General features: G+C 39.1%; 2 protein-coding genes across 7 annotated transcripts in view; both read right to left on the bottom strand.

The window, feature by feature from the left end:
- The window catches only part of LOC107737583 (ubiquitin-like modifier-activating enzyme 1), a 33,133-nt gene extending 25,047 nt beyond the window's left edge, over positions 1 to 8,086 (bottom strand). Inside the window, exons 1-4 of one of the 4 annotated variants that reach the window (XM_016549131.1) lie at positions 4,594 to 5,122; positions 2,281 to 2,397; positions 1,796 to 1,854; positions 1,524 to 1,692 (exon numbers count right to left, since the gene is read on the bottom strand). In XM_016549131.1, the coding sequence (XP_016404617.1) occupies positions 1,524 to 1,692; positions 1,796 to 1,854; positions 2,281 to 2,397 (345 nt within the window). In that variant the 5' untranslated portion in view covers positions 4,594 to 5,122. The other 3 variants (XM_016549130.1, XM_016549129.1, XM_016549128.1) reach the window with 3 other exon arrangements.
- Positions 8,087 to 9,440: 1,354 nt separating this feature from the next.
- Positions 9,441 to 18,580, bottom strand: part of LOC107737586 (caM kinase-like vesicle-associated protein) — a 39,930-nt gene continuing 30,790 nt past the window's right edge. For 2 of the 3 annotated variants that reach the window (XM_016549137.1, XM_016549134.1), the window contains 11 exons: positions 17,019 to 17,125; positions 16,686 to 16,817; positions 16,282 to 16,356; positions 15,090 to 15,228; positions 13,982 to 14,102; positions 13,810 to 13,885; positions 13,283 to 13,419; positions 13,112 to 13,190; positions 12,926 to 13,013; positions 12,696 to 12,704; positions 9,441 to 11,783 (listed from right to left, as the gene is read on the bottom strand). In XM_016549137.1, coding sequence (XP_016404623.1) covers positions 10,476 to 11,783; positions 12,696 to 12,704; positions 12,926 to 13,013; positions 13,112 to 13,190; positions 13,283 to 13,419; positions 13,810 to 13,885; positions 13,982 to 14,102; positions 15,090 to 15,228; positions 16,282 to 16,356; positions 16,686 to 16,817; positions 17,019 to 17,113 — 2,259 coding nt within the window. In that variant the 5' untranslated portion in view covers positions 17,114 to 17,125 and the 3' untranslated portion in view covers positions 9,441 to 10,475. The remainder of the gene's footprint in view (positions 11,784 to 12,695; positions 12,705 to 12,925; positions 13,014 to 13,111; positions 13,191 to 13,282; positions 13,420 to 13,809; positions 13,886 to 13,981; positions 14,103 to 15,089; positions 15,229 to 16,281; positions 16,357 to 16,685; positions 16,818 to 17,018; positions 17,126 to 18,580) is intronic. The other variant, XM_016549136.1, reaches the window with a different exon arrangement.

Here is an 18,580-nt window from a genome sequence, read left to right on the forward strand (position 1 = left end):
TGTGATGCGACTGTCGTTCGGCACGCTGCATTGAGCAGCCGCGTTCAGTTTTTAATTGTAGTGTCTGTTCTTTTACTGAACTAAATTATTTTTATTACTATAAAAAAAATCAAAACAACAGTGGGAGTCAGTGACGCGGTGGGCAAGTGACGAAACCGGTGTTGCGGCTTAACTGATTATCACCGACTATCGCGGCAAGCCTAGCGTGGACCATAGGCACCGATCACGTTATTACTGCAGAGCGCATATTCAGTCCATCAGTAGCCTAACCTCTCCGCTCAGATCGCAGGTGGATTTCCCTCACTATGAGTGAGAGAGAGCGGCGCTGGCGCATCCAGTTTTATGTAGGGCTGGGTATCGAGTTCGATACTTTTTAGGCACCGACCGAATTGCCTCGATACCATCGAGTATCGAAAAACGTCTCGTCGTTCGGTACCAAATTTCGATACCTAAGGGGTTAATCTCATCAGCGTCAGTGAGCCAATCAAGGCCCGGGTATACTTCTTCAGGAACCGGTATCGAAGTCAAGGTATCGGTACCGATATCGAACATTTTTGAACGATACCCAGCCCTAGTTTTATGTGAACAAAACTGGATGCTCTCCCTCTCTCTCAGATATTGCAAGTGCGCGTTTTGCAGTGGGCACCGACCGGCAGAAACAAATCTGCACCTATGGCATGGACGACGAAACAAAACCTCGTCAGAGCCATAATGTGGCGCAGAAGTGTGCAGTTTGTGTGCTTGCCGCGCGTCCACATTTGAAATAACGAACCTGAGTGCACAAAAGAGGCGATGTGAATAGTTATTTTTTCCCTGCATGTCATGTGTGCGGGGCTCCGTTTTTATGATGAGAGGAGAGGAAAGGTTGAGAAAGCACTCCAGGTAAATTTTGAAATGTACCAGGTTTATATATATAGGCTATGGTTTTCTAACAGTTTGGACTTGAGAAAACTTGCACTTAACCTTTTCACAGGCATTTTGTTTTCATAGTTAGACAGGTATCGTGATGTATCATTATATAATTGTCTAGCAATATATCGATCATCGCAGAATTGCTGTACCGTTATCGTGAGCCATGTATCGTGATTCATATCGTATCGTGAGGTACCCTGCGATTCCCACCCCTACTGTATTGTATGTGTTTGTTGTCTTATGTTTTTATGTTTACCTATGATTATGATTACCTGCCAAGGGACCGCGGATGAAAACTAGCCATTGGCTAAATTCGGTACAATGCATGAAATGGAAACATTTATGTTAAAATTGTGCATGGTCCCTTTTCAAATAAAGTTAAATAAATAAAAATAAATAGAAATCTTCTGTAACATTACTTTATCTTATTGAACCCAAACTTAGGTAGGACAGTAATGTAATTTACCTCTTGTTTGAGCCACCAAATGTGGATTTTGACTATGCTCTTGTTTTAGTTATTTTACAGTGCCTTTACATTGAACAAAATTAGCAGCAATGACTGCGTTTTGCATCCACACACTTATGGTTATGACTCACGACCAACCACTGACCTGTGAAGAAAGGTCCTTCCACTCAGCCACGCCCTGGTCATGCAGGGTGACGCTCTTGACTCCACCCAGAATGACATTCTTGGCTATCTCTACACCCAAACCTCGCAGCCCTGAGATCAGAACATTGGAGCTCTGCATCCGCTTCATAGCATCATGGCCCAGTACGTACCTGAGAGACACATACTAAATTTAACATCTACTCATGTGACCTCTTATTTGCTCAGAAAGAACGTTCTAAGGATACTTCAAACTGAAATGAAGGCCAAACTCACAGCTGTCTGGAGTACAAGCCCTCGTCGATCTCAGCATCATTTCCATTCTTAGCCATGCCCTGCAGAGACCAAAACCACATAACTTATGAAACTGGCTGCCTTTCAACAACCAGGCACAGTAAAGAATGAAGATTATATTCACAAAATATGCGACTACACATACTAGTTCAGATTATCTAGATGTCCCAGTTATATGCAAACAAGTTAGTTCAGAAAAGCTTGACTTGAACCAACCCTCTACATTGCGAGTAAATCACTCGCATATGCGACTAATCTTCACTCTGGGCGACTAAATGATGTCTAATATTAGCCACTGGCTAATAAATTCTCCGATTTTACTCGCCAGTGTTAAGAATGTAGTACCTTCAGATTTTTTAAAAAGCTGTGCCATTTTACAAACATACATATATATAAATATATATATAAAATTTACTAGCCAATGGCGATTCAATTGCCAAGGTGTCCGTAGAGGGTTGTGAACCTACGTTAGCTGGTGTGTGTGACAGTTCGGTTCTGACAGAGTTAGAGGAGGAGCAGTGGGATCCCGTCTTCGTCTCTGATCCTGACACGCGACGCTTCTTGGACAGCGGCGAGCTGGACATCTAGGAGAGATGAAAGAAAACTCAACCTCTGTATTTTTCTGAAGTGAATATTATGGGTTTGGAGTGCATAAAGATTGATACACAAACACTGCAGATCATGTCAAATCTACAGAGAAAATAAAAAGAACAGCATCTTACAGGTCACTTAATTTTGGTGGAATGAGTTTCCCAAATGAAACAAACCAATTATCATCTTAGTGGAGACTTAAAAGCATTTTCAGGCTATTTGTTCTTGGACTTGGCAAAAGCTCATGTTATTTCCACAAACAAATGGAAAGCAGTGGTGCAAATGAACAATAATAGCAACATCCAAATGGTTTGAATACATTATGTAATGTGCAAGCACCTGGACAAAAATCGCTCTACTAATTGTACTTTATTCATTATTGAACAAAGATGTTTTAAAATCTTGGTATAAAGCCAACATGGAACAAAAGAGCACAAATGTATTTTTTAAAATTTCATCTGTGTAAAACAACATGTAATCTGCATTCAGAAGAATGTTGAAATATGGCCTTATATACATAAATGGTTATTTCAGCACTGGACAGTTCCTTTAAGAGATAAAAAAAAAATCAATTGTACCAGCAATGCAGCAAAGTCAGCATCATTCTAAAGGACACAAAGAAATTCTAGTCTATAAAACCAAGGCTAGTTATTATTAGATACTCATATTTCGCATATAATTGCATTTAAATTAGATTGTACTAAGAAAAAATAAAATGAACATTCAGATCACTTATATGTGGAATAAAAACAATAAGGTTTGTCTTTCCACAGCACAAGGGGAGCCTGATTTCTGCCGCAAGATGAAGCGCTTTGGCTATAAATAGCTCGCGGACAGAAGCGTTGTGTTTATGGTGAAAGGCCTGTGCATTTACTGGCTCACCCATTCTGCCTTAACAAAACCACTGATTCATTAAAACAAAACTGCAGTGAATGTCACATCCCAAGACCGGTTCAGTGCAGCGTTTCCACAACACAAACTTAAACTCTTATGCCGGTTGCCCATTCATTCATATTCCATGTTAGGATATCTCATTAATAAGGCACTGAATGACGCGGAGTTCAACATTTACGACATTCACTAAAATATGGTGTAAGAAACAGGAGGAAGAAGACTTGCTTTACTGAAACTAAACTTTATAAAGCGCTTTAATTTGCAAACGAAACTTTATAAAGCTCTTTAATTTGCATAGAGTTCAACGGCCCTCGAAAGAGAGCGTAGATTCTAGAATGACTACAAACTCGCGAGCTGCGCACGAGCGGAAATTCCGCATACAACCGTGCCGTTCTGAACAGAATTCTCGACATTTAAGGGAGAACATTTCCTCACTCTCCTGTTGTTCTAAACCTGTATGGTGACTCCTGTGCTACATGGAAAGAGTTGTCAGGCAGAAAATTACAGCCTCAATCAACATTCACTCATTTTTTCCATACAATGACTGAGGCTGTCATTCTGCCTGACAACAACTTATTTGTTCCACGAAAGAAAGTCAGTCAGTCACACGTTTAGAACAACACGAGAGTGAATTTTAATTTGTTTAATAAAACCAAAATAATGCCCACAAAATCCATTAGCGTACAGATGGCTAAGTGAACTTAATATATTGACACTCCAAGACTACAATATGAGCAGATTGAGGTGCCCACCCTCTGATTTGACCCAAACGAAACCGAAACATGAACAAATCTGTGCGCGACATAAGCAAAAAATAACATACAAGCTCTATTATCTCGTAAAGATCAACGGTTACACCTGCTTTGTAAATTTCAGATTTCACTTCCGTTTCGACGAGACGCAAAAAAATAATCTACAGTACGTCAAGACATCGAATGCTAAATTAAGCAGACACGCGAAGCAGGTCGCGTAACTTGACGCTGATCAGATTTGACAAATTTAACTGGATGATCACTTAGCAGGGAGCACGAGGGGATTCTTAGACAACTAGCTTGCTAGCCTGCTACATGCTTTGTAATAGTAGGTGAAGGCAGTTTACTCAGCCTGAGGCCTAGCTCGCTAGTTCGCATGCTAACCAGTGAATGAAAGAACTCGGCGCCTGTACAAACACAACAATCTGGTCCATGCCGATCAGCCATCACATAATTATACGAGCCTAGGCGGGGAAATACACACGATAAAGCGCTATCCGAGCGGACAGCTGCTTGCACCGAGTGCAATGGTTTGCCTCTTACCAATAATCCTTCTCAGTCCACTCTGTGTCAGCAAACCGCTCCTCGTGTGAAACTAACTTAAATGGTGCGGATTGCAGGCTGATGTAGGTGTGAGGAGAAAACAGACAGCAACAGCACGAACAGCGCTGGGCGAGATGCTGTGAGTAAAGCCCCTTCACTATCCTGCCGAGTCACTGTGTCGTTCAGTCTGCTGCCTGCCCGTCTCGCGTTTCTGGTTTTGTTTCAGCGAACAGAACAAAACCAAAATGGCAGCTGTGGCACAGGGGCGGAGCTGCTCGGATAAAGAGGAACAGGAAAAGGTGGTCTGGCCAAGACTGCTGCAATCCTCTACAGGCGCCCATTGGCTGTCCTACCTATGACTTTACGGAAAACCCACCCACTTCTTCATATGCCGGGACTTCAGGCTCCTGTAATTGATATTCAGTTGTGCTCATTGAACTGAACCACGTTATCTATTGTCATGAGGCTGTGGATAAAGAACTGAACCCATGCTGTAGAAGGATAGTTTGCCAACAATGAAAACTGCCCTAATTTTCTTCCTCCTCATGACACTCCATACCAGTATGACTTCTTTGTTCTTTTTGTGCAACATAAAAGATATGTATTTTTTCCATTCAGTGTTTGTCAATGGCAACCAAAACTTTCTGGTTACCAATTTTCTTAAAAACATCCTGTGTTCCGCAGAAAAAAGGCAAACATTTTTGGAACGATGTAAAGGGTGAGAAAATGATGAGTTCTTATTTTGTGTGAACTTTCCCTTAAATGATTTTGTGTCCTGGACAATTTACATATGAGATACAAATGATACTGAAAATAAAAGCAATGTTTTAAGGAAAAATTATGATGTATGTATTATTTGCATCCTAATATGGTCCCTGTCCATATAAAAAGCTATAGCTACATGGGATAAAGAGGAACAGGAAAAGGTGGTCTGGCCAAGACTGCTGCAATCCTCTACAGGCGCCCATTGGCTGTCCTACCTATGACTTTACGGAAAACCCACCCACTTCTTCATATGCCGGGACTTCAGGCTCCTGTAATTGATATTCAGTTGTGCTCATTGAACTGAACCACGTTATCTATTGTCATGAGGCTGTGGATAAAGAACTGAACCCATGCTGTAGAAGGATAGTTTGCCAACAATGAAAACTGCCCTAATTTTCTTCCTCCTCATGACACTCCATACCAGTATGACTTCTTTGTTCTTTTTGTGCAACATAAAAGATATGTATTTTTTCCATTCAGTGTTTGTCAATGGCAACCAAAACTTTCTGGTTACCAATTTTCTTAAAAACATCCTGTGTTCCGCAGAAAAAAGGCAAACATTTTTGGAACGATGTAAAGGGTGAGAAAATGATGAGTTCTTATTTTGTGTGAACTTTCCCTTAAATGATTTTGTGTCCTGGACAATTTACATATGAGATACAAATGATACTGAAAATAAAAGCAATGTTTTAAGGAAAAATTATGATGTATGTATTATTTGCATCCTAATATGGTCCCTGTCCATATAAAAAGCTATAGCTACATGACAACACAATACAATTATAATCTTGTTGAGGGTGGAAAATATGTTAATGCATTCAGTCTACAATTCTCAATTTTTACACCATTTTGCAAGATATTGTCATGAATGTCTCTCAGTGGCACTTTATGCTACAGCAATGTAAAGATATGATTTATTTACAATTAACCACCAAAACTAAATGTTCATATGGGTTTGGTAATAACACTGAATATGTATTACTAGTCAAAATAACCTCACGTCAGATCAGACAAGCAGCATTCTAGTGATTACAGTATATTATGGCATGCAAAACCTTTTGCAATAAATAATCATGCAAATCTGTAGATCTGTCAACGGCTGAATGAAGGAAGTAAAGTGCTAATTTGATAACTTAGACATCATTTACCAAAAAACACTAAAGCAGATGCTGCACTTATTCACTCTACTTAACATAAACATAAAGAAAGCCATACAACCTGCTAGTTGACAGCTGACTCTGTAAAGTATGTCACAACTATTTTACTAAGGAGCAGACATACTTGACATAAACCATTTGGGTAAAATATGTCACCCTTGCAGATGGGGATAAACAGTGGCTTAATATAAAGCCATAAAAAAAACATAAAATAACAGCCCGCAGAAACACTGAACATCCATACACATGATGCATACATATAACCACTGAAGAATTGCCCTCATTTATTTGCATAGAGCAGTTTACATCCCCTAAAACAACAAACCATGTAAAACTGTGCCTTTCAAAAGCAATGACTGCTAAAATGAGGGGTTAGGCATGGGCTTTCTTGTAAATGAGAGGAATAAGCGTTGGGGGATGGGGTGATACTTGTGACAAAGGCCCAAGTGGGCCGCTTATTCTCGCACATGGTGCATACAAGAAGCAAATGCCCCGTGTGAGTTACCTTTACAGCAAGTACAAATAATGTCAACAACCCCCAACGCATCGCATCCTTCTGCCGCTCACGCACCTGCACTTGATAGTCAAAACCTCGCAGTCCGAGTGAGCCAGTTAGCTCGCTGCAAAACACCATCTTAAGATGAGTTTCACATAGCAAGTTGCATGCTTACTAAAGAGGGATCTTGGGGTTTAAAGTTGCAGTTTACATTATAGCAAATCGATGCTAACAATGCACAGGGTGACATAAACAGGTTGAGGTTTAATGATCAGTGATCTAAGCGGAGAAGCAAAGCAACGACTTGGTACTCCATACGCTGACAGGTTTGATTCAGTATTTGGTCTATTTTTCCTAGGGTGAATCTTGAGATACTTTTAAAAGAATGTAATCTGAGCAGTTGTGCAGATATGTGGGCAGTCAGATTATCTCGCTATCTTTCCAGGCTAGCTTTTAGGGAAACGATGCGAGGACGTTTTGCGATAACGTTAGCCTGCTAAAACGAGGCTTGTTAGCTTAGCGCAACCTTCTTGCAAAGCATGAAGGAAATCTGAAAAATAGCCCAAACCATATGACGGGAGAACTAGCCAACTTTTCCGCAAGAATGAGTTGGTTTCTTTTATCCCCAGCTCGTGATGCGCGCATGGGGCGCATTGTCTCGCGCATGCCGTTAGCTGGTTGTTCCTAAAGTGGCCCATTGAAATTTACAGGCAAATTGTTGCGCCTGCTTAGCTGACTTCAGCGGTAAAAACTTGGCCTTGGCTAGCTGTAACTGTGTTCTTGTGGAGACGTTAGCTAGTTAGCATTAGCTAGGCACATAAGTATGCAGAACTCACCACATCCGATATTACTTGGCCTCTCCACGGTACTGAATATAGAAATACCTCGCGGGCAAAAGATAAACAACAAAAAGGTTAACTCAAACCGTTTCTGTAACTTTATCCCTGGAAGTGGTGGGAGCTCCGTGACTTTCCAGTGTGAGGGGAGGCTGGACGGTTGCCTGACCGGCTATTCCCTGCACCGTTAACAACAGTTCAGCAAGTATTCTTCAGTTCAGGAGCGTAGACCCAACATGTGCAGAGTTTGAGACCGTACTATTATTCAAGATACAGGGAAATTACACAAACTTGTGTTTATATTAAACCGTCAAATACATTAAATGCGTTGATGGTCAAATGTTAAACGTTTAGAATAACATTTTAGAACAAACGTAATTGGGTAATAATGAAAAACCTTTCTATAGTTGGTCGAAAATGTTATTTTGCTATCCCCCCACCGAGTTACAAAATAGACTCGCCCAAAGCTTGGGTTGCGCTATGCTCTATGGGAGACGTAGTTTTTATGCTTAGAAATGTGCGTGAAGTTGCTTTTAGGTAGAACATGTTTTTTTTTTAATACACATCAAGATTTCGGGTTAAAATGTATATTAACGGGTAAGCAAATTGGTATGTTGTACTATTTCTTTTGAAATTTTAACAGTTTAAAAATATGTCTGTATTGACTGGATCATTTGAAATGGTCCTGCAGTGAAAATTTTCCAATTAATAACAAATTAGTATGAGCTCATTAAAACTACGCGCATAATAATGCATTTAAAATGCAACTGTATGTAAAATAATTTAGGATGGCTGTAGGGTGTCACCACCTGTTTTTATACAGTCTATTGTCACCACATGGCATGCCAACGTGATGAAAAGGTATTTCATGTCAACTGCCCTTTTGTCATTTTCAAAGCTTACACAGGATTTTCTGGGCATTGAAATACTTAAGAAGCAGCTCAGATTGCAGGACGTTGACAATACAGACAATAAATAGACTGTGCAAACAAAAGGCAGGCATAAAGTATGTAAACATTAAGGTAAATGATAAAAAGATTGGGAAATCTGTTAAACAATGATTTAAGTAATGGGATAAGAGCACTAAGGAACTCCTGAAGTATAAGACATTGTGTTGTAGTAAAAAGTAGTTAAATGCATCTGTAGCAGACAGTAACAATGTGCTGAAAGTGTTGTTAACTAAAAAAGAAAATTAGTATAGTAGCATATCTGTAATTAACAGGAAAGTGGCAAAGTGCTAAGAAGAGAGTGAACTAGTGACTTCTTAGTAGTGTGATGAACTAAAAGTTAAAAATCCTGTGAAAAGTGAAAATAAAACACTGCTAATTATTACCAAATAATTCTATCCATTCTGAACTGGAAACATCCATAAATTAGGGTAGCAAACGTGCTAGTTGGCAAGTGTCTATGATAGCCCTTTTTAGTATTTTAAGCAAATTAAGCATATTTGATGCAAAGTTATTTTGTAGTTATAATATTTACTATAAGGCTAGTTATGTACCAACTGTCATTTTATACCAATCATGCCAAAAGAAAAGGCTATAAAACAAGATAGTTTGAGCTTAATTTTATTGAAATAGTCATGTAGAGAGTGCAAAAAATAACTTGGAATAATATTCACATCACCAAAATCTATATAATAATTGGGGAGGTGGAAGCCACAGTTACAGTTCACAGACATTTGCGAGGATTTTACATATAGACATTAGAGCTTACTTTAGGATATATTAGCAAAAGTACTTTACAATGTAAAGATATACTAGTATGCATCATAAATTGAGAAAATAGAGTAAGAGAATGAGAATCAAACAAACACGTAGATGGACACATACAACAGCAGAAAAAAAGGCCAGGAAAGAGAATATAGTTTTAAAGTAGAAGTTGAAGTTATGATCAATTCTCGCCCTCTGAGCATTATTATTCTCAATCAATGAAAGACTGTCATGTTTGGCAGAGATGTATAGAAACTGCTGTACGATGCGAGAATATACAATAAGAAAGATAAATGAAATAGTCTTATTGGAAATATTACAGAAGGTAAATGATTGATGAGAGTACACAGATGGACTGCTTCAACTTCACTATCTCAGAGCAAAAATCCAAGATGGATGAAGTGACAAAAATAATAACACCCTCCAAAGTCAGTACCTGGTGAAGAGCAATTGTGCAGCGGTTCTCCAAAACAGAGCAGGACGCCAACTTGTTTTAAGGAAACAAGTTTCATTAAAGGTGAATTTTTCAGGTTATATAAACTCTTGTATCCAAACTGTATCCACAGACTCTACGTTATAATTATGAAATTATTTAGGAAACATAATAGTGTTTGCAATTATTTTGTAGTGTAGAGCAGAGCCATTTACAACCATTTAAAGTGGGATAACCTTAACTGTTTTCTCTAATATTACAAAATAGTGTTCAGTTTGCTCACTTTCCTCTTTACACATTAAAAAAAGCTTCTTATCCTTCACATACAATCAATAACAAGGCTCTTTGCATTGGAGCCCATAGATCTTTGTATAGCCCCGAAAGGTATGCTGTACTCATGGATCCATAATCCATATCCCAAAGATTTTTTTGTTACATGCCGTACCTACTTTATTCTTGAGCGTTCACATCCTTTTAGCATATTTACAACCCTGTTCCTGACAAACTTCTCCTTGGTGATTGGCCAGACCGCTTTGTAGACTTCTGGCCGTCACTGTTACCCTCGTCGGCAGTTGGATGGCTGTGACCCTGGATGTGACTGGGTGGGGAAGGTGGTGGGTATGAGGGAGGCGGGATGGTCAGGTGTGGTAGAGAAGGCATTGCTGGGCGAGGTGTGGTGGGAAGGGGTGGTGGGGTCGAATGATGGTGCAAGCGAGGTCGGGGTGATGGGGAAGAGCTGGCGCTCTTTGCTCTCGGAAGGGTCTCGGGATGGTCGCTGATCTGCTCCAGCAATGAAGGCATGTCCCCCTCGATCTTCTCTAACACAGCAGCCATTTGCTTTTCAATTTGTTCGATTACACAATCCATTTGCCAGTCTGCACTCGCTCCACTTCCAGGATCCAGGCCACCGTACTGTCCGACAGAGTAAGTTGGACAGTACGGGCTACCGTACCCTGATGCACCATGGACCATCTCTTGCAGCTCCTGCTCAAATACTGTTTTATCACAGCCAAGACTTGAAGATCCCAATCCTGCATATGTACACTGGATGTTTTTCACTGACTGGCAACCCTTGTCCGTTCGTCCTTTCTTCAACTCTCTGCTCTTAGGATTGACCTCGCAAGTCACTCCTACTTCTGCTGGACTCTCTGCAACTGCTTCCGGGAGCTGTGTTTGACACCAGCTACTTGCGGCCATATCATGGATTGTGTCTTTTTTGTCTTCCGATTTAAGAGTTGGTTCCTTTCCCACTGACAAGGTACTGGTTTTGGCATCTGAACATGAGCCATGATCCATTGAGAGTTTGGCTGCCATTGTGCGTCGATTTGGAGTATCAGGGAAAGGTGATTTATTTTCGACACTGCCAACAGTTGTGGCCTCTGGCTCCTTGGGAACATTGTTCTCTCGGTTGTCCGAGGTCTTGGCTTTCTGGCTCGCTCTTGTTGATGGTTTGTCCTCCCTATCAGAAGTGCCTTCAGTAGTCTCTTTTTTGTTCGGCTCACCTGCTTGTACTTTTAAAGAGCTGTTTGATCTGGCAAGGGTCTCTGCTTCTTTCTCTTCTGCTTTTAGGTGTCTTGCTTTCTCCTCTTCTTGATTCTCCACAGGTCTGCTTTCGACAGACACCTCATGGGACATGCTCACAGTAGAAATGCCGCCTGAGTCTGTTTGTATCCCTTTACCATCTAATCCATCCGCTTTGTCCTCTTTGCCCTGGCCTTCAACTACCCCATCAGAAGATCCCACTTCAGAGGCTCGAAGACGCTGCATGAATGTGGTGACACGAATCGCTTTCTGAAAGTGAAATGAAGACATACCAAACACTTAGTACCTAGTAAATTATAAAGTAACATGAGGTCTTCTTTGCTATGGATGTGAAATGCATTGTTAACAGGGTGGCAGTCTGTGGTAGCAATTTTCATCTCTATCGCTTTCATGAGACAAATACATTGGAGATGGGTGTTTTAGTAATTTCGGGGAGGCGTCTCATTTTTTTTCAGCAACAGATTTTTAGCAGTTAAGTTATTTCACCAACTACAAATTACAGCTAATAATTATGCCGGAACCCAACAATGAAATGAAAATAAGAGCCATTTTTGGCTCATTTGTGTTTATTACTGGCTGCTGATCTGAATGAAATGTTTTTGATATGTATGTGTCATCGACAAAAGCATGATGTGAATCAATGAATCAGGGCCACGGTAAGTCATCTGAGGACAAATCACTTTGCTCTCTCTCTCTGTCTTTTCATGAGGACCACTTTGATCCTTTCTGGCACACACACAAACACAGGGACAACTTTTCATACACAAAAATGTGACACTACGATGAATATTCAATCTGGAGATTTGTCTGAGTGAATGAAGGACTAACTGGAATTCAAACTGGAATATTGAGGACACTATGAGTAAAAGCCAGACGGCATATGACTGAATGCACATGGGACCAGCTGGGCAGTGATAAATTTGTTAGTTACTGGTGTGCAGATACAGAGAGGCTTAAGTACAGCGAGAATCTTTCCAACAATCAACTTGAACTACATATTTCCTGAATGATCGCTGCTTAAAGAATCAGGCCAGGCCATGAGACACTGTAGCAATGTACACTAGGTATGATGCTAAAGGAAATATGAGTGCCCAAGTCAAAGATTGTTATACAGAGAAAAGAATCTCTGCCTCTAGGCTGCCCCGCGAATATCAACAGTACCTTCAAATCCTGGGTATCACATGCAAGGAAAAAGCAAACATTAATATAATAACCATCAGAACCTTTAATAAACAACAGCTTTATTTGGCATTACCATCTTTACAGTTACTGTCCTTATCCATTATCCTATTATTTATTGTGCCGTTTTCTAGAAGAGTGATTAATACAATCATTAGAGGCACCTGGCAAGTTGTACATGACTGTTGTGTATGATAGTAGATTCCTCTTACCCTCCACTTGGCCTTTGCAAAGTTTTTCTCAAATTGAGCACAGACTCCTTCCTTCAGATTCTTTTCCGAAGCCCCATTTCCAGCGATCCTGGCGAAAAAACAAAGAAACAAAAAAAAAACGTTGATGTGTTGTCTCTGAAAAAAGCAACCGAGTGTTTGAGTTTGTGTGTTCGTATATAGTCTTACCATCCATGCGAAAGGGCATTTTGTGCAGTAATTCTCAGCATCGGGTCAACCTCCATAAGTCTGCAGACCAGCTCTTTCGCTGCATGACATTAAAGAGAGGAAGACTGAGGTTTAAAGCATCAAAAACTTTAAAAAAAAAGTTTTGATCAGATCAGGAATTAGTATTAGTACCAGCAGGGGAAATTTCATCCCAGTATGGTGAATCAAATTCAAATTCTCCAGCAACAATGCGGCAGAATATTATTCGGTTGTGCATGTCTGTGTTCTCCTCCTCAGTTTCATCATAGAACGGAGGGTTTCCAGACAACCTACAAATGAAATTTGTATGATTTGTATTATAATCTGTTGTGTTGAATACATTAGTGTGTATGAGTTTATGCTGCAGATTTACTGGGATTAATTTTAAATCAAGTTTTTTTGGTGTCATAGATGCTGTATAAAACTACAGGCAGGCAGTTTTTTTTACAGTTATAAATTTGTGGTGTCAAAATAAATGGTAAATGGGTTGCTATTTTGGAACAATCTGCATTTTAGAAACATTAAACAAAAAAAATTCTAAATTAATTTCATGATTTCTGACCAGTCTTCTGAAAGCAGAAAGCCACTAACCTCTGTTTTAAAGAGCCAAGCATAAAGATAATAAAGAATCGCTGACAAATCAATTGAATGTCAACACAATGTATCCAACACCAACTTACAAGATGTACATAATGACCCCCACTGCCCAACAATCGACTGGTCTTCCATAGCGATGACGAGCCACCACTTCAGGGGCTGACAGGAAATATGACAACAACAACAAAAGATGGGAAGGTTAGTACTTCACATACAAGTACAAATAAATAAAGAGATCATGTGATAAATCATTACCCAGATACTCGGGTGTCCCGCAGGGCTCGGTGATTGAGCCGTTCTCAAACCTGGACAGGTAAAAATCCCGCAAAACGACCTTGTTGTGGTTACTCTCTCTATAGTACATCAAGTTCTCCAGCTGAAATGACAGAAAAAGGCACCGGGTAAAAAACGAAACAAAAAATCAATACTTTAATATATAAGTAATGACACAAGGAAAGACATGGCATTAGGCCAAAGTATGACTGAATAAGAGGTTGATGTGTCCCAAATAATGTTGATATTTGTCTTTCAGCTGGCCAGTAGAGACCAGACAGGACACACCCTTCACCCGTCTCAATGTGAAGAATGAGTTTTGTCTTTAAGATAAATCTGAAAACACACAGCTGACCTACTATGTATAATATATGTATCTCAGTTCTGTGATATTTCAAGCACAAGCCTTAATAAGAAATGCATCAAAGCTATATCTAAAAACACCCAGGAGGCAATTCAGAATAATGCATTACTGACAAGAATGAGCTTTGAGTAAATGAGATGCACATTTACATGTAACAGAGAATGTCTGATGCTAATATTGTGCACAGCATTTTGCTGCCGTGCACTAGAGGGCACTACAAACACATGTTGTCTCATGACAAACAGCATCATAACCTTAATGGATTTAGTGTGAAGCATTAGAACCACAGGAGGTGGCAATACTGTTTATTACTTTCATATTTGTTTTGAACATTAATGACACCCACAGGGAGCTCCTGCAATATTACAGATGCACAGTGTTATGATTCAAAGAGGACTAGGGGTTTGATTAATATAACTGATTATCATTTAATACTCCGCAGACAAAAACATCCCCAGCACACACATATACAATAACACATGTTAACACCGAGTTACAGCCTTATTATCACATATTCAGACTGTTTCTTTGTATATAAAGTTAAAAAATGAAGCAAAAGCACAAGGTATCGTTACAAATGGCCTGTCTTTTTAATTTCATATATCAGCCCAGTTGCATTACAATTAATGCACATGTTGCACTCCATTATTGTATTATACACAGTGCATATGGACTGCACATATGTACTTTTCATTGATAGATAATATATTATGATTGCAAACCCACCTTTAAGTTCCTGTGTACTATGTTGAGGGAGTGAATGTACGCCACTGCTTCTAAGACCTGACGGATCACATTGGCGGCATCTCTCTCTGTGTAGTTCCCCTGGTCTAAGATCCAGTCAAACACATCTCCACCTGTGGCCCTGTGACAAACACACAGTCACAAAAATAAATGAGAAAAAGGGAGATCTGAATATGTTTGTAGAGTTAATTCCTATTTAATCTTTATTTAATCAGCAGTAAGGTTGCTTATTCATACTTAAGTTATGGATGGATTATGCCCTGGACCAATGGGCCAATATGTGTGTGTGTTTGTAATAATACAAATCTTATAAAATTATATAAATATTATAAATGTTCCATTTAAATCAAAATCGGTTCTTGCTCTTTGGCTACTCACCAAACATAAAACAATTAGTACATTAATATCACAGTGCTATATTAGAAGGATTTTGGTTAACCATTACATAAAAAAACCTGACCAAATTTGCCAAATAGCTGCAATCATAAAGAAAGTGCACAGTTTTCAAATGTCATATTGTTTATGAATATATTATAATAAAAATATATTAAACATAAATAAAAAAAATCTACGTTTTAAATCAAATTTAAAACTAAATCATAAATCTAAATCTGGGTCAAAACATTTTAATCATACCTAAAGTGATGCACAGAAGTGAAGCTCCAAAATCTTAGAATATCTTGTCAAAATGTTTTATCATAATATACTGTATAAGTAATTTGACAACTTCATGTACATCTAATTCAGTGTAACACTGACACACACCATTGCCACCAAAATGACATTTGAACTTCTTCAGACATTTCAAATTTTTTTTTTGCAGAAGGATAGATTTGCATCCAACATCCTGCAAGCTAAATATAAGAGAACCTTTAAAATCTCAATGGAAATAGTAAATGACTAACTGTCCAGAAACGATATTTTCTATTATAGTCACTCATTACTGTAATCTTAACAGCTCTAATAGCATGTCAATGTCATTCATGCAAAAGCAGATGACAGGGTTTTAATAGATTTTAGCTCTGGCTAGATGTGGATATTTGCATGAGGAGCAGATACAGAAGAAGTGCATTTTCTAGAGTGATGTTCTGATGTAGAGAGATGTGTCCTTGGCCTACTGAATGACACTGGGAAGGGAACATGACTGATCCCGGCAAACGGATGTCAGACTCACAGCTCTTGTATGATGAAGAACTCTTTCCTGGTCTCGAATGCATCAATCAGCTGCAGGATGTTTGAGTGTTTGACCCTGGAATAAATACATCATGGCAAAAAGCTGAATAGTTTCTTTATCTCACATTAAATAGAGAAAAGTACTTCAAAGACAGTTAGAAAAGTAATCACACCAAGGACGATGCATACAGCATCTCTTACCCTCTCCAACCTTAAAGGAGGAGCTCACCCTGCTACATTTACAATTTTGTGCTCCAGAGTTTAAAGAAAATTTGAGGTTTGAAATGACACAAGGGCAGAATTTTTATTTCTGGGTGAACTATCCCTTTAAATTTTTTATTTGTCCTCTCAGATCAGCACTCTCACAAAACCCTACATCTGTTGATGTTTTGAGTCACCACGTACATTTTCAAGATCATGATCTCGTTCTTGGCTGCCTTCCGCACTTTCCTGCCATCCTTCTTGAGGAATTTCTTGCACACATAGACCTTGTCCGTCTGTCGTTCCTTTACCAGGCACAGCTCGCAAAATTCTTTGCTGCAAAGAGAAATTATATTGAATGCTGCATTTTATGCTGTAATAAATACCCCTTATGGTTGTTTTAATAAGCACATTACTGTGACAAGCACCTATCTATTGGGAGAAATGTATCTTAAATTAATGTTTAATGAGATCATGCATATGTAATTGATGGATTGGCTTTCTTAAGGCTATAATGGCAGATCTATGCACACTCACGCCTTGAGGACCTGTCCAATCTCGTATTTGTCAGTAATGTCTGACAGGCTATTGTATGTCCGCCCATCTCGCAGAGCAAGGCACCCAAATGGCATGACAGCATCCACCTGTCCAGAGGAGAACAAGCATACACATACACATACAGCCATCAATCTCAATAAAACTAATGTCATTCACTCTAGAGGAGCATGTGTCTTCACAAACTAGCCTCACCATGACAGGTCCCACATAGAAATTGCGAAATGCTATTGAATGCTGTTTCAGCATTTTTTTTTTTTTAAACTTCACATTTTTTGGAACATTAACTGGAAATATTGGACATTATTCATCCAACATGTGCAGAACAATTTCTGTGTAAAACATTCTTGTGAAAATCCATTCCTTCATAAATCGACCCATTGGACGGAATGTGACAATTTGCTACACAGAAATTCACTCTGCTTGTGTTTCATGAATAAGGCCCACTGATTATAAGACACTTACTGGAACAAGGGTGCAAAGTAGATTTGGAAAGCCTTAGAAACTCTTGAGTTTTTTTATTTTTTAACCAAGACTCAGTAAAAGGAAATATGTTTAGCACTCAGAAAATGGTTTTAAGGAGGTCTAAATATTATATGAGATTTTTATTTTCTGTTCATTTTGGGTTAACAGTTTTTTCCCCCACCCAGCTCTTTTAAAATTTAGAACACATCTGAATTTAGTATAAAATGCTGTAAATGCTTCTAGCAATAAAATTAAAGGGGTCCTATTATGCTTTTTAACTTTTAGAATTTTAGTCAGTGTGTAGTGTGTATGTTTGGGCATAAAAAAGATCTTCAAACTTACAAATCTCAAAGTCCACTCCAAAGGGAGATATTTCGTTTAAAAAAAATCCCTTTTCAAGAACTACAACGAACGGCTCGTTTGGACTACAAGACGACGACGAAGAAGAAGTGCTACTGTAGCCTCAAGTTTTCGCAAGTTATTACACATGCACCTGAATAATCGTCATTTTCATTTAATCTTGCATGTAATGTCTGACAGCCGTTACCGGGGAAACCTTGATCTCTACCACCCCCACAGCACCTCCTGCTGGAAGAGAATGAGTTTGCATATATATGCCGCCTGGGAAACACTGGACTATGGTATAAATAAATTCAACCGTATAACGGTTTCACTGCAATTCATGTTATAATGTTAGAATTAAATAACAATAAAAATAATACATATGCACTTATCTGTACATAGTAAATGCAGTTATTTTTAAGCGGTTGTTGACATCCTATCTAAAACATGATTTAGCCAATAAAAAACAACAACAACAATAACGTTACCACTCTAATATGTCTTGCAATATCTGTGCGTGCAAAGGTTCCTCTTGTTCAATATTCTCTGGGTCTGAATCCGGCTCAAATTAATATGGCAATATTGACGCCATCCTTAAAGTCGGCATGAAACGGAAGTTGCAATTGTCTTTTCTTCTCTACTGTGACGTATATCTGAGTGAAACGGCATCTGAAATGAGAGGGCGGGACTTGATTGCGTCCTTCTGGAATTGATTGGATCGTTGGAGGGTGGGGGGG

This window comes from Sinocyclocheilus rhinocerous, unplaced genomic scaffold (genome assembly GCF_001515625.1).
Source record: "Sinocyclocheilus rhinocerous isolate Xijiao unplaced genomic scaffold, SAMN03320098_v1.1 scaffold72, whole genome shotgun sequence".
Taxonomy (NCBI): Eukaryota; Metazoa; Chordata; class Actinopteri; order Cypriniformes; family Cyprinidae; genus Sinocyclocheilus; species Sinocyclocheilus rhinocerous.